The sequence below is a fragment of the Plasmodium chabaudi genome, assembly GCF_900002335.3.
Source record: "Plasmodium chabaudi chabaudi strain AS genome assembly, chromosome: 6".
Classification (NCBI taxonomy): domain Eukaryota; phylum Apicomplexa; class Aconoidasida; order Haemosporida; family Plasmodiidae; genus Plasmodium; species Plasmodium chabaudi.
The window spans coordinates 19563-40715 of NC_030106.2; the positions used below are offsets into that span (position 1 = coordinate 19563).

Below are 21153 nucleotides of genomic sequence, written 5' to 3' on the forward strand. Positions count from 1 at the left end.
TTATGGGCCTGAATTTATAACTGATTTTATATACTTTTTCTTATATTCTGAATTTATAGTTGCATGTGTCTTTCGTTTTTCATTCCATGGATTTATCACCTTTTTTATTGGATTGATATTATCATCTGAGTTTATAATTATTTTCGCTATTTTTTTATTATCGCCTGAATTTGCAATTATCTTCGATTTTTTTCCCCTATCAATTGATTTTATAAATGTTTTTTCCATTTTCCTTCCATCAACCAAATTTATAACTTTTTTCGTGATTTTTTTTTTCTTCGATTTTTTTCTCGATCCAAATGGTAAATACTAAAATAAAAGCATAAAAAATATAATATATTTCTTATATTCGTAATTATGCATTGGAGAACAAATTTAAAAATGATATACTTAATATTGCATATTATTTACCTTAAACATAAATGCTAAAAAAACGAATATTGAAATGCCTATAATACCAATACCTATTATGTTGAATTTTTTATTTGATCCTATACACCATATTGATGATTTTTCGTTAATTTTAACGTCAGCTACAGTTGTGCTTGATGATGCATCTGATGTAACTCCTTGCCCACTGGATGAAATGCTTATTGAACTTTCAGTAGTAGCTGATCTCTTTCTTCGAGATGATCGTTTTGTAATAGCATCTTGACTATTCAATGTGTTTTCTATTGACGAGATATCTGACTTACCCTTTTCACCTTCTGATGCATTTGCAGTTATTGGTTCTATTGAAATTGTTCTAGGTACTGAAGGTGATAATGCTATTGATGGTGATGTATCTGATGTAGATCCTAACCCATTTGTTGAAGTACTTATTGAACTTCCAGGATTGAGTGATCTCCTTGCTCGAGATAATTTTTTTGAAGCATCATTTTGTCCAGACAATGTGCTTTCTATTGATGACATAGCTGTCTCAGCCTTTCCACCTGCTGAAGATGGTAAATTTATTGATGGTTGCCGTTGTGGTTGTAGTTGTGGTTGTGGTACTGGTTTTGGAGATGCTGCTTGCGTGCCTGATGACGTAACTGGTGGAGTTTGCGATGATGGCGATTGTGATAATGGTAATGATGGTGTAATTGGTAATGGGAGTAATGATGGAATTGGTTGCAAATCTTGTGGTGATGGCGATGTATCTATCCCACTTCCTGAAATATTGGATCCAATACCTGAAGATCCTGATCTATCTCTTGAACTTCCTTGTTTATTATCTGTACCTTGATGCTGGTCGATTTTCTTATTGTTGTCTGCCTCATGATTTACTGGGATACCATTCAATTTTCCCTCCTTACTTTTTCCAGTGCCTGCATTATTGTTAGTGTCTCTTGTTCCATTTTTTGTACCTGATGGTGCATCATTCCCATTATTTTTCACGCTTTGTGCAGTGGTCAACCCATTCCTTTGATTTCCCGACCTTTTTTCTTGAATGGGTGCTTTGGATCCTGGTGGGGAATTATTCACATGGTCTGTTTTCTTTGGTGTATTATCTTTTGGTTTTCCCCCTGATTTTCCTGACTCACCACGTGAACCTCCTGTATCGATACTTGGAGTTCCTTTGCCACCATCCGCATTTCCTTTTTCACTTCCTGAACCCTTTTGTTCACTTTTAGAACCGCCTGACCCATTTTGATGACTTAATCCTCCTGTTTGAGGTTTTTGCAATGAAGTATCCTTTTTTTGGGGAGGTTGTGATGGTAGTTGTCGCTGTGGTTTTGGTAGTGCTGGTGGTGCCGATGGTTTCAGTCGTTTTTGTTCAGGTGTTTTCTGTAGTATTACTGGTTGGGCAGGTGTTGGTTTTGTAGATTCTGGCTTTGTAGGTGCTTGTTGTGCAGGCATTTTTATAGGTATGCTTCCAGACGCTTTTATAGGTGTTTGTTGTGCATTTCCTAGTTTTGTAGATGTTGATTGTGCAGGTTCTATTTTTGTAAGTGGTTGCGTTTTTTTAGGTGTTGATGGTGTTGTACTTGATCCAGGTCCTGTCAATGGTAAATTTTTTGATGATTCTGTGGATGGTGTCTGTGGTGCCGCTGGTGGTAGTGCTGTTTTGGGGGGCGGTTCTTGTTTTGGTGATTGTTGTTCTGATTCTGGCCGTTCATTCTGTTTTTGTGTGGCAGGGTTTGAGAATTCTGAAGGTTGTTGATTTCCTTCATTTCCTGATTTATTACTTCCTGAAGGGAATTGCTCTTTTGGGAGATCTTGTGATATATTTTGTTGCTGATGTTCTATATATTTAGAATGTAATTTAGCACATCCTGAAGTCATAAAATCATCTATTTCAAGAGATTCCTCCATAAATTCATCGTTCCAATCTGGTATTTTGAGCTCTGTGAAAGGAAGATTTAAATAAGTCAGCATAATTGTTAATGCCCCCATAAATTTGTTACTGACAATAGTATAAATAATATTATTTCTATAATCATCATATATTTTTTTAAAGTTCTTTAATAATTTAAAATATGGATAACATTCTTTAGTTTCATTATAAATACTTGTAAATGTATCTTGAAACTTGCTGACATTCGATTTAATTTTATCGCTTTCTGTGTATATATTGGGATCCGTAATTATATTACACATATCATTAAATAATATATACAATTCATTAATAAGCTCCAAATTAGCATACAGTAAATGCTTTTTTTTCTCTAATATGTAGTTTAAACCAGAAGGTAAAATCGATTTCGTTAAATGATTATTATAAAAATCAATTAAATTTGGTGAATTATAACTTCCTGTCTGAAATAATTTATAGCCTATCCATATTATAGCATATTCAATATATTGGTAATCATTATTTTCATGCTCCTGTGTTTCTATGGGAATTTTGTGCAATTCAGTAACTACATGGCAGTACAAAGCGTTAATTCCATCAAAATCAGTTTTACATGTATATGTGTCTGATTTATTACCATAAAGACAATCACGGATGTTTTCCCCAATTTCTTTATTTATTTTATCCAAATCAGGATTTCCACCCTTAAAAAAATTATCAGCATCTTTAAATATTTTACACTAAGAAAATTTTTATAAAATTTAACAAAAATATGTATTAATGAAAATTTTATTAAAATAAGGCTTAATAATAATATATAGAAAATATAATGTATGTAGCCGAAAGAAAATATTTATATTTAAAAATAATGTATTTACCACTTCCTTAGACATTGTAATTAAATTTTGTTTTTAATCTGTAGATTAAATGATATCATATCATTTTTATATACAATTTATATACTATACCCAAATAAGTTATACAATTACGTGTCTTTCTATATAAAATTGTCTGTAGTTAATCATATTATTATTAATTTTAAATTAGTATATAATGCAGTGGTGTATTGGGAATAACTTATATTATTTTTATGATAATTTAGATAAACCTTCAAATTTTTGATTTTTTGAAAACCTTTGATTATATACATATTACTATTCTATTAAAACTTGATATAACAACATTACACAAATCTATGTAATCTTGGAATAAAAATAAATGAAATTCATTTTTATATAATAATATATATCTTTTTATTTGTAGGGTTACACATGAGAATAAATATGTATTATATATGAGCTTTAATAAAGCGATTCAAAGCTTATATAACTGTAAATATATAAAAAATAATTTATTACTATAATTAATAAAAATGCATCTATACCTCATTATTCAATTTAATTTATTGTTATTTGTTATTGTTTTATAAGGGATATTACACCTTTTAGTAATAGTTCTAGTAAATATAGAGCATGTTTTTATTTAAATTATAATGTTTAAATGCTGACTTAGCATTATTTATTTTTCTAAATATATTATGCACTATTTGCACATCTTTTTAATTTATCCATATTAATTAAAAGAATTTTTTATAATGTGCAATAACTTTGTTTTTATCCTAATATTTCTTTTACACAAATGTATTTAATGAATAGTATCGAGTGATATTTTATGCATCTTTGATGAATTTTAAAAAATAAATAATCCATAATTAGATTGATAGGGGTAACTATAAACTTAAATAAAACACTGTGTATAAATTAAATTTAGAATAATATTTTGTATATATTATACTTTCCATTCTTGTTAACCATTAACAAATAAGAAAACCTATTATAATATATAAAACCAAGTAAATGAAAATTTTTTTCATACATTTTGCTTTAAACCAGTTACTTTCTTAATTCTATAGTTTATTCATATATTGGTTTAATAATAAATTCATTTGGAAAACAATATAGCATAACTTACCCTTTCTTTGTAAATTTCTGATCATAATCTAAGAAAATATTATAAATTGAATATTTTCTAACAAAATTATATTTATTAGTAATAGGAAAATGTACATTTTAAGTAAAATTATAGAATTATTAATATAACTATTAATAAAATTAATATATGTGGATTGGTAGTGTTATACTACTGTATGCTACAACGTTACAATTAATGTACTCAATATAAATACTTTAAATCAATTAACAAATTTCCTTGTTTCATTGTTTTAAATTATAATATTTTAGAACATATATTTGATTTCATAATAACAATATATTTAAAGTATAAATTTATAAGTTTGTATATGTATAATAACCTAATATAAATATTATTAGTTAAATAAAATTAATTATTATTTGCCATCTCGATCAAATTTATTTAATATTCAATTATATGAAGCTTTCATAATAAAACAACATTTCAATATTAGTTATTAATATAGTATTTTATTATATTATATGCATAGGCATATAATAACTATATTCTATTTATTATATTATTTATGATGATTAAAACAAAATATGATGTAAATTTTATTAATATACTCATATTTTATCTTTTAACTATTTTAAAATATAGTACATTTATACTGCAAACTATACGCTTTTGAAATGAATAGTGATCAATCTATTATTATGTCTTGTAACAAGTAAATTAAGCGTATTAATAAACTTCTATTAATACTAACTAACTTTAATACAAAAAGAGAATAGTAACTACAATTAAAATTAAAAAATATTATATATATAGTGTAATTTGTATTGCATTATTAAAAATGTTAGATGCATAAAACATCTTTTATAGATATCGTTGCATTGTCGAATATCGATCGATATTCCATGCATCTATATTTTATGACTATTTATTATATATTGTAATATGTTTAATTAATCTTAAAAACACATATCGACCTGAAGGTATATTATATTGTAGAAAATTATTCCAAATGAATCTAATTATATGTTATAGCATCATATATAAGATTACTATATAGTTTGGTTGGAACGTCATAATTTAAATCAAAATAATAGTGACAAAAATAATATATTTTACTAAATAAAATGTTTCATAAAGTAAAGAAACATATTGCGTTATTCATAATTCAATATAGCTATGGGCTAGAATGTCTTATATATAGATATCCAAAAATTAGCAATACAATATAAAATGTGAAGTTATAATATTCCGCATTTAATATATATGAATGAATTAGATGGAAGTATTATAACTTATGGAAAATATGTTATAAGGCCCCTTACATATTTATCATTCTATAGTGCTTCTTTTTCTTTTGTAGACAAAAAAAATTAACAAAAAAAACAAATTAATAAATGGCATAGGATCGGCCTTCATAAATTTGTATATATTTAATAATGATATTTTCTCATTAACTGAATTTGCAATTATTTTCGTCTTTTTTCTATCGCTTGAATTTATAACGGATTTTGTATGTTTTTTCGTATGTTCTGAATTTATAGTTATATGTGTCATTCGTTTTTCATCCCATGGATTTATCGCCTTTTTTATTGGCTTGATATTATCATCTGAATTTATAGTTATATGTGTCATTCGTTTTTCATCCCATGGATTTATCGCCTTTTTTATTGGCTTGATATTATCATCTGAATTTATAGTTATATATGTCTTTTGTTTTTCATCCCATGAATTTATCGCCATTTTTATTGGTTTGTTTGTATCATCGGAATTCATAATTATCTTCGCTATTTTTTTATTATCGCCTGAATTTATAATTATATTCGATTTTTTTTCCCTATCAATTGATTTTATAAATGTTTTTTCCATTTTCCTTCCATCAACCAAATTTATAACTTTTTTCGTGATTTTTTTTTTCTTCGATTTTTTTCTCGATCCAAATGGTAAATACTAAAATAAAAACGGGGAAAAATGTAATATATTTCTTATAGTCGTAATTATGCATTGGGGAAAATTTTTTTAAATGATATATTTAATAGTTGCATATTATTTACCTTAAACATAAATGCTAAAAAAACGAATATTGAAATGCCTATAATACCAATACCTATTATGTTGCATTTTTTATTTGATGATATACACCATATTGATGTTTTTTCGTCCACTTTAATGTCAGTTATATTTGTCCTTTGTAATGCATCTTGTGTTGGTGTAGGATTTGTTTGTGAAGTTATTAATTGTGTGCTTGATGGTGATGTATCTGATGTAACTCCTGGTTCAGCTGTTGGAGTAGTCGTTAAACTTACAGGAGCAGCTGATCTCTTTCCTCGAGATAATTTTTGTGAAGCATCATTTCGTTCAGGTAATGTGGTTTCTATTGATGACATATCTGATTCAGAATTTTCAGCTGTTGGCACAGTTGTAGTTATTGACGATGATGTATTTGTTTCAGGTGCTGAAAATGATAAAGTTATCGATGGTGTGCTTGATGATGTAACTGGTGATGGAAGTGATGATGGTGATTGTGATTGTGGTTGTGATAATGGTGATGATGATGTATCTATCCCACTTCCTGAACTATTGGATCCAATACCTGAACTTCCTTTATTGGTACGGCTACCTCCTGTTCCACCATTTGTATCTACTGATCCACTGCTTGAGCTTCCATGCTTATTAACTGCACCTTGATGTTGAACGAGTTTCTTATTTTCGTTTGCCTCATTATTTACTGTGACACCATTTGAAATTCCCCACCCACTTTTTTCAGTCCCTGCATTATATTTAATACCCCCTGCTCCATTATATATATCATTTGGTACACCATTCCCACTGTTTTGGATGCCTGGCGCAGTGATTGCCTCATTCCCTTGGCCTCTCGACTCCATTGTTTGACTTGATGCTTTGGATCCTGGTAGAGATTTATCCACATTGTCTGTTTTCTTTAGTGTATTATTTGTTGATTTTCCCCCTAAACTTCCTAGCCCACCACCAATATCCCCGTGCTTAGGAATTGGACTTTGAAGTTGATTGGGTATATCGCTTGAGGAATTTGTTTTACTTACAGTTTCTGCATTACCTTGGGTACTTCCTACTCCATTCTGTGGGCCTGATGATTTATCAGATTCATTTTTTGATTGAATTTCTTGATCTTTCGATTTCGATGTTTGATTTTTTATTTTTCCATTTGTCCCTTGTGATTGATGACTTAATGATGAACTACTCCCTGAATTTTCTTGTGTAATATCTTGCCTTGATAATTGACCTCCTGTATCTCTTGATCCAGTTGATAGAATAATTGTTAAATCTCTAGAATCTGTTGATCTCTTTCCTCGATATTTTTGTTTTGAATCATCATCTTGTATAGGCAATGTGCTTTTTATCGATGACATAGCTGCCACAGTTGTTGCACCTGTTGATACAGTTTCAGTTATTGATGATGTTGTAGTCGATGTTTTTATACTTGGCGATTCTTTTTTACCTGCTAATGATATTGCATTTGTTCCAGCTGACGTCGGTGATAAATCTTTTGATGTTTTTTTTGATGATTGCACTTGCTGTGGTGATGGTTCTGCTTGTTTTAAAGTTTCTAATAATGATGATTCTGTAAATTCTGATTGCTCAGATGGTGATTTTGTACGTGTCAAAAACGTTGTAGATATCGATGGTGTTTTGACTATATGCGATGTTGTATGTGTCGATGCTGTTGTAGATGCTGCCGATGATAAAATTTTTGATTTCGGTTGTACAGGTGTTTGATTTGTAGTTGTTGATGTTGGTGTATTCAATGATACTTTTATACCTTCTGATATTGTTTTACTTGATCCAGATACTGCCGATGGTACATCTTTTTGTGATTTTGCAGGCGCTGGTTTTACATTTGCTGTTTGTACAGGTACTGGTTTTGAATCTGTTGGCTGTGCAGGTGCAGGTTTTGCAGGTGGTGCTTTTTGTGTTGTTTTTGTTTCTTTTTCTGGATGTGGTGATGATCGTGCTGGTTTTTCAGATACTGATATTTTAGGTTCTGGTTTTGCATGTTGCTGCGTTGTTGTATTTGTTTTTGGTGTTTTACTTGCTTCATATTCTGTAGAAGATAAAGTTCCTGATGACTGTTGTGTCTGTTGTGCTTTCAATGACCCTGCTAACTCTGTAGATTTTAAATTTGTAGATCCTTGTTGTGGTTGTGGTTTTGCAGCTGCTGGTTTTGCAGCTGCTGTTTGTGGAGGTACCGGTTTTGCAGCTGCTGTTTGTGGAGGCACCGGCTTTGCAGCTGCTGTTTGTGGAGGCACCGGCTTTGCAGTTGCTGTTTGTGTAGATGCTGGTTTTGCGAGAGCTGGTTTTGCAGCTGCTGTTTGTGCAGGTACTGGTTGTGCAGGTGCTGGTTGTGCAGGTGCTGGTTTTACAGGTGGTGTTTGTGGAGATGCCACATTTGCAGCTATTTTCTGTTGTGCTTCTGGTTGTGTAGTTGGTGTTTTTGTTTCTTTTTGTGGATTTGATGATTCTGCTGATCGTGATAGTTTTAAAGATTCTGATTTTGTACCTGATGATGCTGTTGTGCTTGATGATGTTTGTGTATCTGTTGGCGATGTTGTAATTGTAGATGATGTTGTAGATGGTGATCGTCCAGTTGTTGGCTGTTGCTGTGTTTTCTGCCGTGTTTCTGGCTTTAGTTGTGATTTCGGTGGTGCTGCAGGTTTTGTAGCTTCTGGTTTTGTAGTTGCTGGCTTCCCAGGTGGTGGTTTTCCAGGTGGTGGTTTTCCAGGTGTTGCGGGTGTTGATTTTTTTCCTGGTTGAGCATTTGTATTATGTGTTATATTCTTGGAAGATTTTCCTTGAGTTACTGTGGCGGATTTGTTAGATTTTTCAGGGATTTGTAGTTCACTTCGTGAATCTTTTGATTCATCTCTTTTTTCAAGTTTCCTATCTTGTGATTTCACATTTCCAGGCTCTTTATTATTATCATCACCAGAGGTTAATAATTTCAAAAGACTACTTAATGCGTCATCATCCTGCTCTTCGTCGTCCTCTTCGTCTTCCTCTTCTTCTTCATAACCATTTCTTTTTTCTTTTTTTGGTGTTTTTCCTTTTCCTTCTTCTTTTTCTTTTTCTTCTTTAATAAGCTTTTGAGCATTTTTTATTAACTGTTCATGCACTTTCTTGCATTCTGGACTTTTGAGATTAAATTTCTTGGTTGTATTATCTATCTCTGGGAATCTTCTAAGAAGTTCAGGTGTATATCTACCGTGAATTTTATTTTGAATAGCATCTTCTCTATAGTCATCATATAATGTTTTTAAATGATCCAATAATTCAAGATATGGACTACAAGGATTAACAAATTTAGAAAGTTCTGTATATATAAGAAAGCATTGAGTGATTTGGGTTGTATGCTCATATATTTTTGTGTTTTTTCCTTGATCCATCCAAACTGTTTTACAAATTTCCTTAAATAAAAGATATAAAATATTCATAATCGTAATATTAGCATCCTTCAATTCCTTTGTATCATCTCTACTATTCAAAAAATCAAAATTCCCTATAGATTTATCTAAATTATTTTCATATGGCTGATTTAGATATTTATAATTATTTGTTGCTATTTCATGTAATTTATTACTGATCCACATAACAAAATATTGAATATAATAGTTATTATCATTATTTATATCTATATTATTGTCTGCTATAAAATTCATAAATAAATATCCTGCAACAGCGCTTATTCTTTCATAATCGGTATCACATCTTTTAGATTCACCCCTTTCAGGGCAATAATCATTAAACAGAATAGATAAACTGTCAAGTTCTTTCACATCACCAAATCCTTCTTCAAAAAGTTCATCAAGTCCATGAAATAGATTACACTAAGAAAACATTTTTAAAAAATTAATAAAATATTTATTAACGAAAAGGTTATTAAAATGAAATTAATGATAGTTAATAGCTCATATAGAACCTGGAATATAATAAAGTATTTTTATTTAAAAAAGTGTAGTTACCGCTTGGTTGTAGCTCATAATGGAGTTATGTTTTAATTTGTATATCAATTAACATCATATTATATTTTATGTAAAATATATGCACATGTCAAATATGTTATACAATTACTTAATTTATATGCATATTTAGCGTCGTAAATTAATAATGTTCTTATTATTTTTGTTATTTAAATAAATATAGAATAATAATGCAACATTATTACCAAATTAATATTACATTTTATTTTATCACAAGTATATAATTATCTTAAATTTTTATTTGTTTATAACAATTTTTGTCTTAGATGTAAAATACAATTTACACACAATCATTATTTTTATTAGTAACAGATATAAACCAGTTATATAATTTTTTATAACCTTGTAATAGTTTTAATCAAATACATCTCCTTATAATTATAAGTCTATCTATTTTTTAATAAAGAAATTCCAAAAAATATATATTGGAAATATATTGTCACTATAATTTTTAAAATATATGTGTATCCTATTATTGTATGTCGCTAACACATTATGTAATTTATTATTAGATAATATATTTTAATATTATATATAATAAATATAAAACAAAATGTTTATTGTTACTATGTTTAAAAACATATTATTATATCTTCTAAATAAATTATATATTTTTTATATTTAGATTTTAATTAACAATTTAAATTAGAAACACAATTTAGATGTGCAATAACTTTACTTATATGGATATATTCTCTACACCCGAACTCATTTTAATGAATAACTCGAGGTGCATAATTTGTGTATTTTATAATCTTAAAACAATATATGACATTTAATATAAATTAATAAAACCAATTATAAAAATAAATAATACATGTGTATAAATTGTTTTTATAGTAATGGTTGTATATATGAAATATATATTATCCTTTTCATTCATATTAACATTTATTATACAAATATAAAGAAAATATGGATTTAAATTATAAATTCGCCTTAAACTTAATTATTTTTTTAATTTTAACAATTGCTCTTGGTTTATTGGTAACGATTACTTCTTAGAATCAATATAACGTTATTTTATCATATCTTGCGCATATTCCTACTTATAACCTAAACATATGCTATATATTGCACAGTTTGTAATAATATTATATTTATTTCTATAATAAAATAAATGTATTATTAATTAAAACTATAGAATCATTAATAAAATTGGTATAATCTTGCTTGATAATGTTAATTCTAATAATACCATATTAAATTTACTTAAGTAAATGTTATAATAATCCATATGACCTTTTATACATACAATTATAATTTTTCACATGTTTAAGAATATAAATAATGGATTTATATCTATATATCGTATCAAATAAACATAATATATTTTTCATATTTAGCAACATACCAATGCATTATAGTTACTATTATTATTCTTGCTGATATACCATTGCATTCTACAATGAGATAATTAATGCCCTCAAGAGGAATACTTTAAAACAATTAGTAATTTTCCTTGATTCGTTGTTTTAATGTATAGCATTTTAGAACATATATATTATTTCGTAATAATTATATATTTAAAATGTAAATTTATAAGTTTGTATATAATAATAACCTAATATAAATATTATTAGTTCAAAGAAAATTAATGTTAATTTTAATTATATGATGTTTTCACAATAAAGCAATATTTTAATATTAGTTATTAGTAGAATATTTTACTTATATATATATATATATAGGTATAGGCATATGATAATAACCCTAATCCTATATACCTAATTTTTTTAATTATTATAAAAATTATTAGAACAAAATATGATATGAAATTTTATTAATATACTTATATTTTTTCTTTTAACTATTTTAAAATATAATTTATTTATACCTCAAAACTATAAAATTTAAAAATAAATAGTGATCAACCTAATATTATAGATGCATAGTAAATAAATTAATATATTTAGAACTAATTATATCTATAAAATATTAATAAATAATATTTATGTGTAGAGAAATGTTTGGATGTAAATAAAGTTATTGCACACTTTAAAATTGTTTTTTTAATATTGTAGATAAATAAAACGGTTTATCTATTATATATGACCTATCTAGAAAATGGAATAATCCAACGTATTTTATATGTATTCTAATTTAAATAAATAATTTCTTTTATATCTATTAAAAATTGTGTTAAAGGTTTCAATATGTAATATTGAATAGTAACTAAAATATATATATTAATGACATGTAAATGATGGGATAAAATGCCTTTTAATAATCCTACTAATATTATATTTATTAGTTCTCTGTATATTTACAGCATCTAATAATTAGAGTATCTTTATTAAAAAATACAATAAACTTCATATATGTGTGAAAAAATATAAATATAAGATATATACTTATTTAAATTGATAATATAATATTATTATTTCGTTTATTATTAACAATTATGGCATTTTGCATATATATTTATATATATAACTCAAAATACTTTAAACACATTTTAATTTAGTAATATTATTGCATTATTATTCTATATTAGTTTATATTTTAAAAATATAATATAAGTTTAATTGTATATAATAATTATATAGAGAAGACAAGCATATCACATATTATGGTGTATTATATATATAAACTAATATGATGTTCCTTAGTCTGCCGATTAAAACAATATACTCTTATAATGGACAAAAATGTGGTAAATATAATTTTTTTAATAAAAATGTTTCCCTTTATATTTCTGAATGTTATAATGCCTATAAATTATCATTATTTTCATTTTAATAATAATTTCTTTAATACATATTTTTGTTAAATTTTTAAAATTTTATTAGTGCAAATTATTTGTTGATGTTGATAAGCTTTTTACCAAGGGAAGTGTCGATGAAACACTATTTAATGACCCATATAAAAATTTTTGTCCTAAAGGAGGATGTAATACTAATTATGATAGACTTGGCGCCTTATGCGGTTATTTACTTGCAGAATTGCCAAAATTGAATAACAACCCCAAGGGGAGTGAAGATAATGCTAATCAGAATTACGAATTCATTTTTATGTGGCTAGCTGACAAATTTCTCAAGATAAGTCCTGACCGTTCCTTTAGTTTAAATGATTATTATGAGAAGGTTATAGTTAAACAAGGAGAAAATTTTAATTGTTGGGAAAAATTGGATAATAAAAAAGATTTTAAGGATAGTAATCTTTCTATTATGTCTTTATTTTATCAGCTATTTATGAATATATGTAGTGCACTTATGAAAAATGAAATATCCAACTTCGAACTAAAAAAATTTAAGGATATTGATTATGATTATTATCAAATATTTGATTTAATTAATACACAGGTTTCTAATTGTGATCCATATGTTCAATTATTGATTAATTTTAAAAAAACATATGATGAATATAAAGGCTTAGTTATTAATAAAATTCCAAAAAATGAACACGATAATATATATTCTTTAGCGTGTTCGCCAATAAATAATAATGATGACCAGCCAGAATTACTATTTGAAAGTAATGGGTGTAAACAATTGCACGAATTTTTTCAGCAAATTTTCCAAAAACATAAACCCAAAAAGCAACTGAGGCGATCAAAATATTCATCAAATGGTGAAGGAAAACATAAAGGATCTAAAAAAGACGCTCAGCAATCTACTAAAAAGGAAAACCAACCACTAGAATCTAAAGCATCTTATAGTTCACAAAAAAGTGATACACAAGCTCAAACAATCCCCAAATCATCACAAAAACTTCAAGAAGCGTCACCAAATAATAACCATGTTTCATCAAATGTGACAGGAGCACCAAAAGATATGGAAAATGTATCAGTAAATCATGTAAATAACCAAGAAATCGCAAAAACGAGATCAAGAAGGGGTCTATCATTACAACAAAATCACCAAACATCGAACCATAATGAATCATTATCTCAATTGTCCGAGAAAACTGTTGAAAACACCCCAGTAGAATCAAGTGATAAATTAGAAGATACTAGAAGTGAGCCAGCAAAAAGAATTAAACGGAATGTACCACAAGATAAACCACCGAATCAAGAAGGAAATCCTGAAAAAAAAACACCAAATTCCTCATCAGAACAATCACAAGATATACAAAAATCTTCAGACTCCAATAAAGAATTAAATATTAAGAAAGTTATAGATTGTTCTGTCGATTTTTTTCAAGCATGTAGTTCACTATTTAATGATACCGTTAATAAGATTGAAGGTCATATACACGATATGGTAATATCTAAGGTTGATGATATTATTGATAAAATTCCCAAATATCAACAAATTATACAAAAAGTATGTTCTTCAATTGGGCAAATTCAAATAGTAAATGACCACCAAAATGGATCTGAAAAATCACAAAACGAAAAAGTAGAACAACCAACAACACAAACCAATGAAGGAGCTGCAGGATGTTTGAATGATATGCCACCAATGCTAGTGGCTGAAACAGGGAATTATATAATGGGATTAAATGGAAATATAAACAAATTGCTGTCATTTAATTTTGAAGGATATAAAGTATCTATTATGGCGCTCATGGCTGTTTCAATACCTATTGCTTTAGTAATTATGTATAAGGTAAATAGTAAGACAATTACTAAATAAAATATTTAAAATATACATAAATGTTACATAATTTGTGATATATAAAAAGAATTAATTATATTTTTTACTATTTTTACATTAGTATTTATATTATGGATGGGGAAAAACCTCGAAGAAGAAAAAAATGGTAAAAAAAATTATAAATTCACATAATGGAAAAAGAAAGATAAAGAAAATTATAAATCCAATTGATGGGAAAAGGACATTGAAGACAGTTATAAATCCAATTGATGGAAAAAATATTTCAAATACAATTATAAGCCTAATTAATGTGAAAAGGACTTTAAAGACAGTTATAAGTTCAATTGATGAAAAAAATACTGAAAATGCAACTATAAGTCCAAACAGTGAAGAAACAAACGTAAAAACAACAATAGATTCAGATTGTGAAGAAAAAACAACGATATTGATTATAAATTCATACGATGAAAAAGATGTAACGATACAAAGTGTAAAATCGTCTTCTCCCAAAACAACATCATTAAAAGGATACAAACATATATTTGCAAATCCTGCTCCATTTATTAATTTATTTTTTTTGTTGATTTTTTTTGTTTATAAAAGAAAATACAATTTTTTATAGTAATAAATCCAATAATAAATATTAACTCATATTTTATATGGTCAAAATATATATTAATTTTTTATAATTTGATAATATATTTTTTTCTATATATAATAGTTAAATACTATTATGATATAAACATTCATATAAAAGTGATAAACACGCGTTACATGTTTTTATAATTTATTACTATCAACAAACAATGTTATTATTAAAATTTCAAATTATATATATACGTAAATAAGTGATAATATATCGATTTAGATAGTTTCTATAACTTAAAATGAGGCATAATCTTATTATGAATTAAATAGTTAATATATATAAAGGGAAGCATGCATTAAATATTATTTTAAAATATATTTATATATCATGGTTTGTTTAAGATTTAATTATATTGAATATATTATATTCTGTCTTTTATATTTTTTCAAACCTATATAAAAATATATAATTTAAATCGATATACATACGAACTTTACTAAATGCTATTTTTATCAAATAAAGAAACATATTGTGTTATTCATAATTCAATATAGCTATGGGCTAACAAGTCTTATATAGTATATAATAAGGGTTCTTATGTATAGCTAGCCCAAAATTAGCATTAAAATATAAAATGTGAGGTTATAATATTTCTACATTTAATATATATGAACGAATTAGATAGAAGTATTATAATATATGGAAAAATGTTATGCAACCCATTTCATATTTTATATTGTCTTTTAAATACGAATTCATATATTTTTAACACTAAAATTAAAGTTAATTAAATTTATCATTCTATAGTGTTTCTTTTTCTTTTATAGACAAAAAAAATCACCAAAAAAAACAAATTAATAAATGGCATAGGATCGGCTTTCATAAATTTGTATATATTTAATAATGATATTTTCTCATTAACTGAATTTACAATTATTTTTGTTTTTTTTCTATCGCCTGAATTTATAACGGATTTTGTATATTTTTTTGTATGTTCTGAATTTATAGTTATATCTGTCTTTTGTTTTTCATCCCATGGATTTATCGCCTCTTTTATTGGCTTGATATTATCATCTGAATTTATAGTTATATCTGTCTTTTGTTTTTCATCCCATGGATTTATCGCCTTTTTTATTGGCTTGATATTATCATCTGAATTTATAGTCATATGTGTCATTCGTTTTTCATCCCATGGATTTATCGCCTCTTTTATTGGCTTGATATTATCATCTGAATTTATAGTTATATCTGTCTTTTGTTTTTCATCCCATGGATTTATCGCCTCTTTTATTGGCTTGATATTATCATCTGAATTTATAGTTATATGTGTCTTTCGTTTTTCATCCCATGGATCTATCGACATTTTTATTGGTTTGTTTGTATCATCGGAATTTATAATTATCTTCGCTATTTTTTTATTATCGCCTGAATTTATAATTATATTCGATTTTTTTTCCCTATCAATTGATTTTATAAATGTTTTTTCCATTTTCCTTCCATCAACCAAATTTATAACTTTTTTCGTGATTTTTTTTTTCTTCGATTTTTTTCTCGATCCAAATGGTAAATACTAAAATAAAAGCATAAAAAATATAATATATTTCTTATGTTCATAATTATGCATTAGCGAAAAAATTATAAAATGATACATTTAATAGTTGCATATTATTTACCTTAAACATAAATGCTAAAAAAACGAATATTGAAATGCCTATAATACCAATACCTATTATGTTAGATTTTTTATTTGATCCTATACACCATATTGATGTTTTTTCTTTCACTTTAACGTCAGTTACAGTTGTGCTTGATGATGCATCTGATGTAACTCCTGGTTCAGATGTTGAATTAGTCATTAAACTTACAGGAGAAGTTGATCTCTTTCGTCGAGATAAACCTTTTGAATCATAATTTTGTCCAGGCAATGGACTTTCTATTGATGACACAGCCGTTTCAGCCTTTTTATCTGTTGATACATTTATAGTTATTGGTGATGCTTTAGTTGTTTCAGATGATGAAGATGATAAAGTTATTGATGGTAGTTGTTCTGGTTGTAGTAGTGGTTTTGGAGATGGTGTTTGTGTGCCTAATGATGTAACTGGTGGAGTTTGTGGTAACATAATTGGCTGCGAAGTTTGTGATGATGGTGATTGAGATGGCATAATTGCTGATGTAGTTTCTGGTGAAACTTTTTGTGATTGTTTAGATATATTTGTACCCACCCCTGAGCTATTTAATCCAACACCTGAACTTCCTGATATAATACCCTGATCTGCTAAAACACCATTTTGGGCTTCTCGTTTAGTTCGTAGGTTTTTCTGTTGACTGCCTGTGTCAACTGTTGGGTTTTTTAGATTATATACTTCAGCATTTGTATTATCTTGAGTGGTTTTTGCTTTATTATGTGCATCTGGTGATTCATGAGATCTAATGCTTTGCTCATTTGGTACATTTTTTGATTTATTTCTTTGATCATTCGATTCCAATGCTTGATTTATTGTTTTTTCTTTTGCGTCATGTGGTGGATGATTTAATGATGAACTATTCATTTGGTCTCCTGTATTTTTTTTTGAAAAATGCCCTGAATTTTCTGTCGTAGAGTGTTGGTTTGATAATTGATCTCTTATAGCTCCTGATCCATTTATTGGAATATTTATTAAGCCTTCAGAAACGCCTGATGTTGGTACTCGAGATATTTGATTTGAAGTATCATTTTGTTTAGGCAATATTCTTTTTATTGATGGAATAGTTGTCGTACTTGCTGATGGTGTTGTACTTGCTCCAGATACTGTTGATGGTGTTGTACTTGTTCCCGATACTGTTGATGGTGTTGTACTTGTTCCCGATACTGTTGATGGGGTTGTACTTGTTCCAGATACTGTTGATGGTAAATATTTTGGTGATTTTCTTGATGGTGGTGAAGGCAATGATTGTTCAGGTGGCGATTTTATATTTGGTGTGTATGCAGGTGCTTGATGTGCTTGGCGCGCTGGTACTAGTTTTACAGCTGCTGTTTGTGCAGATACTGGTTTTTCGGATGTTGCTTTTGATGACTGTGGTATTTTGGGTTCTTTTTGTGGCTGCGGTGGTGCTTCTGGTAATGCTAGTTTTATATTTTCTGGTTTTTTAGGTGCTGATGGCGTTATACTTGCTCCCGTTGTAGTAGTTGATAAAGCGTTTGGTGGTTGTTTTGTTGATCGTGGAGGTTCTGGTTTTGCAGATTTTGGTTGTGGCTGATGTTGGATTTGTTCTGCTTTCTGTTGTGTTGCGGGTTTTACAACTTCTTTTTGTGCAGGTAGTGGCTGTTTTGCAGGTGTTGATTGTCCAGACGGTGATTTTACATTTGTTGGTTGTAGTAGTGTTGGCTTTACAGATTCTGTTTGTGCAGGTAGTGGTGGTTTTTCAGGTGCTGATTGTTTAGATGGTGATTTTAAATTTGTTCGTTGTGTTGGTGTTGATTGTGATGGTATTGGCTGTGGTGACGTTGGCTGTGGTGGCGTTGGTTTTACAGCTCCTGTTTGTGCAGGTACTGGCTTTAGATCTACTTGTTTTGGTGGTACTGATGATTCTGGTTTTCCAGGTGGATTTCTAGGTGTTGATGGTATTGAAGCTTTTCCTGATTGAGTAGCTGTATCACGTGATGCACTTCCAGACGATTGTGTTTGAGTTACTGTGGTGGGTATATTATATTTTGCAGAATCTTGAGATATACTCTGTGGACCTATTGGTGCATTTTTTTTTTCAAGTTGCTCATCCTGTAATTTCACATTTCCAGATTCTTCATTATCATCATCATCACTATCATCATCAATATCCTCATCAACAGCGTCATCATCGTCATCTTCATCATCCTCACCACTATAATCATCATCTTCATCATCCTCACCACTATAATCATCATCTTCATCATCCTCACCACTATAATCATCATCTTCATCTTCCATATCTTGCGAATCTATTAATTTAAATTCTTTATGGGGATTTTTTTTTATAGCAGCCTTTAATTTTTTTATTTCATTTCTTATAATTCTGGGAGGTTTTTTTATGAAATTTTTATGCGTATGTTTGCATCCTCTACTTTTGAATTCAGGTGAAGAATTTAGTTTATCTATCGAGGGAAATTTCATAAGCTTATTAGCCATTTGTTTATCGTTTCGGTTTTCATTAATAACAGTTTCTGTAAAACCGTCATATATTGTTTTTAAATGTTCCAATAATTCATGATACGGGCCACACTGATTAACAAATTTAGAAAGTTCTTCATATATAATATAACTTTGAGCGGCCTTGTTTATGTATTCGTGTGATTGTGTATGTTTTGTTTGGTATGTCTTAACTGTTTCACAAATTTGTTTAAATAAAACATAAAACAGATTCATAATTGCAACATTAGCATCCTTCAATTCCTTTTTTTTATCTACAAGATTCCAAAAATTAAAATTCCCTATAGATTTACCTAAATGCTCCTTGTATGACTGATTTAAAGTTACAATATGATTTGTTGCTATTTTATATAACTTATTACTGATCCACATAATAAAATATTCAATATATTTATCATCACGGTTCCTTCCATTTATTTGGTAATCCTTATTATCTAACTCCATAAATAAATATCCCCCAATAGCGCTTATTCTTTCATAGTCAGTATCACAACTTTTATATCCACCTTTTACAGGGCAATAATCGTAGAATAAACTAGAGGTAGCGTTAAATTTTCCCTCATCAACAAATTTATCAGTAAAAAGTTCATCAACCTTATGAAATAATTTGCACTAAGAAAACATTTTTAAAAAATTAATAAAATATCTATTAACGAAAAAGTTATTATAATGAAGTTGATGATAATCAGTAGCTCATATAGAACCTGGAATATAATAAATTATTTTTATTTAAAAAAGTGCATTTACCGCTTCTATTTCCATTATAATTGAGATATTCTTTAACTTGTAAATCAATTAATATCATATTATGGTTTTTGTAAAACATGTATACGTGCCAAATAAGTTATACAATTACTTAAGTTACATGCACAATTAATATCGTAAATTAAGCATCTTCTTATTGTTTTTAATATTTAAGTAAATATAGAATAATAATGCAACATTATTACGAAATAAATGTTACATTTTATTTTATCACAAGTATCTTAATTAGCTTAAATTTTGATTCGTTTAAAACATTTTTTGTCTTAGATGTAAAATACAATTTACACACCAAATCACTTTTTTTAATAGTAACAGGTATAACCAATATAGAATTTTATAACCTTGTAATAGTTTAAATCAAATATATCTCCTTATAATAATAAGTCTATCGATTTTTTTTATAAAGAAATTCCAAAATATATATATTGGAAATATATTGTCATTATAATTTTTAAAATATATGTGTATCTCATTATTGTATGTCGCTAACACATTATGTAAGTATTATTATATAACATATTTTAATATTATATATAATAAATATAAAACAAAGTGTTTATTGCTATTATGTTTAAAAATGTGTCATTATTATATCTCCTAAATAAATTATATATTTTTTATATTTAGATTTTAATTTACAGTGTGAAATAGAAACACAATTTAGATGCACAATAAATTTACTTATATGCATATATTCTCTATACCCGAATCCATTTTAATGAATAGTTCGAGGTGCATAATTTGTGAATTTTATAATTTTAAAAAAACATGTGGCATCTAATATAAATTAATAAAACCAATTATAAAAACAAATAATGCATGCACCTAAATTGATTTTAGAGTAATAGCTGTATATATGAAATATATATTCTTTTCA

At 27.6% G+C, this 21153-nt stretch overlaps 4 protein-coding genes across 4 annotated transcripts; 1 reads left to right on the forward strand and 3 right to left on the reverse strand.

The window, feature by feature from the left end:
* PCHAS_0600700 (CIR protein) lies at window positions 1-3168 on the reverse strand (the record flags this gene model as incomplete). Its single annotated transcript, XM_016797409.1, has 3 exons — window positions 1-309; window positions 412-3015; window positions 3154-3168. 3 exons carry the CDS (start codon window positions 3166-3168, stop codon window positions 1-3), a joined length of 2928 nt encoding a protein of 975 aa, XP_016653367.1.
* A 2368-nt stretch (window positions 3169-5536) lies between these two features.
* On the reverse strand, window positions 5537-10218 carry PCHAS_0600800 (CIR protein; the record flags this gene model as incomplete). Its single annotated transcript, XM_016797410.1, has 3 exons — window positions 5537-6154; window positions 6259-10065; window positions 10201-10218. The coding sequence occupies 3 exons, from the start codon at window positions 10216-10218 to the stop codon at window positions 5537-5539; spliced, it is 4443 nt and encodes a 1480-aa protein (XP_016653368.1).
* A 2641-nt stretch (window positions 10219-12859) lies between these two features.
* Window positions 12860-15381, forward strand: PCHAS_0600900 (CIR protein; the record flags this gene model as incomplete). Its single annotated transcript, XM_016797411.1, has 3 exons — window positions 12860-12874; window positions 13011-14771; window positions 14881-15381. The coding sequence occupies 3 exons, from the start codon at window positions 12860-12862 to the stop codon at window positions 15379-15381; spliced, it is 2277 nt and encodes a 758-aa protein (XP_016653369.1).
* Window positions 15382-16144: 763 nt separating this feature from the next.
* On the reverse strand, window positions 16145-20273 carry PCHAS_0601000 (CIR protein; the record flags this gene model as incomplete). Its single annotated transcript, XM_016797412.1, has 3 exons — window positions 16145-16918; window positions 17133-20123; window positions 20259-20273. The coding sequence occupies 3 exons, from the start codon at window positions 20271-20273 to the stop codon at window positions 16145-16147; spliced, it is 3780 nt and encodes a 1259-aa protein (XP_016653370.1).
* Between the last annotated feature and the right edge of the window lie 880 nt (window positions 20274-21153).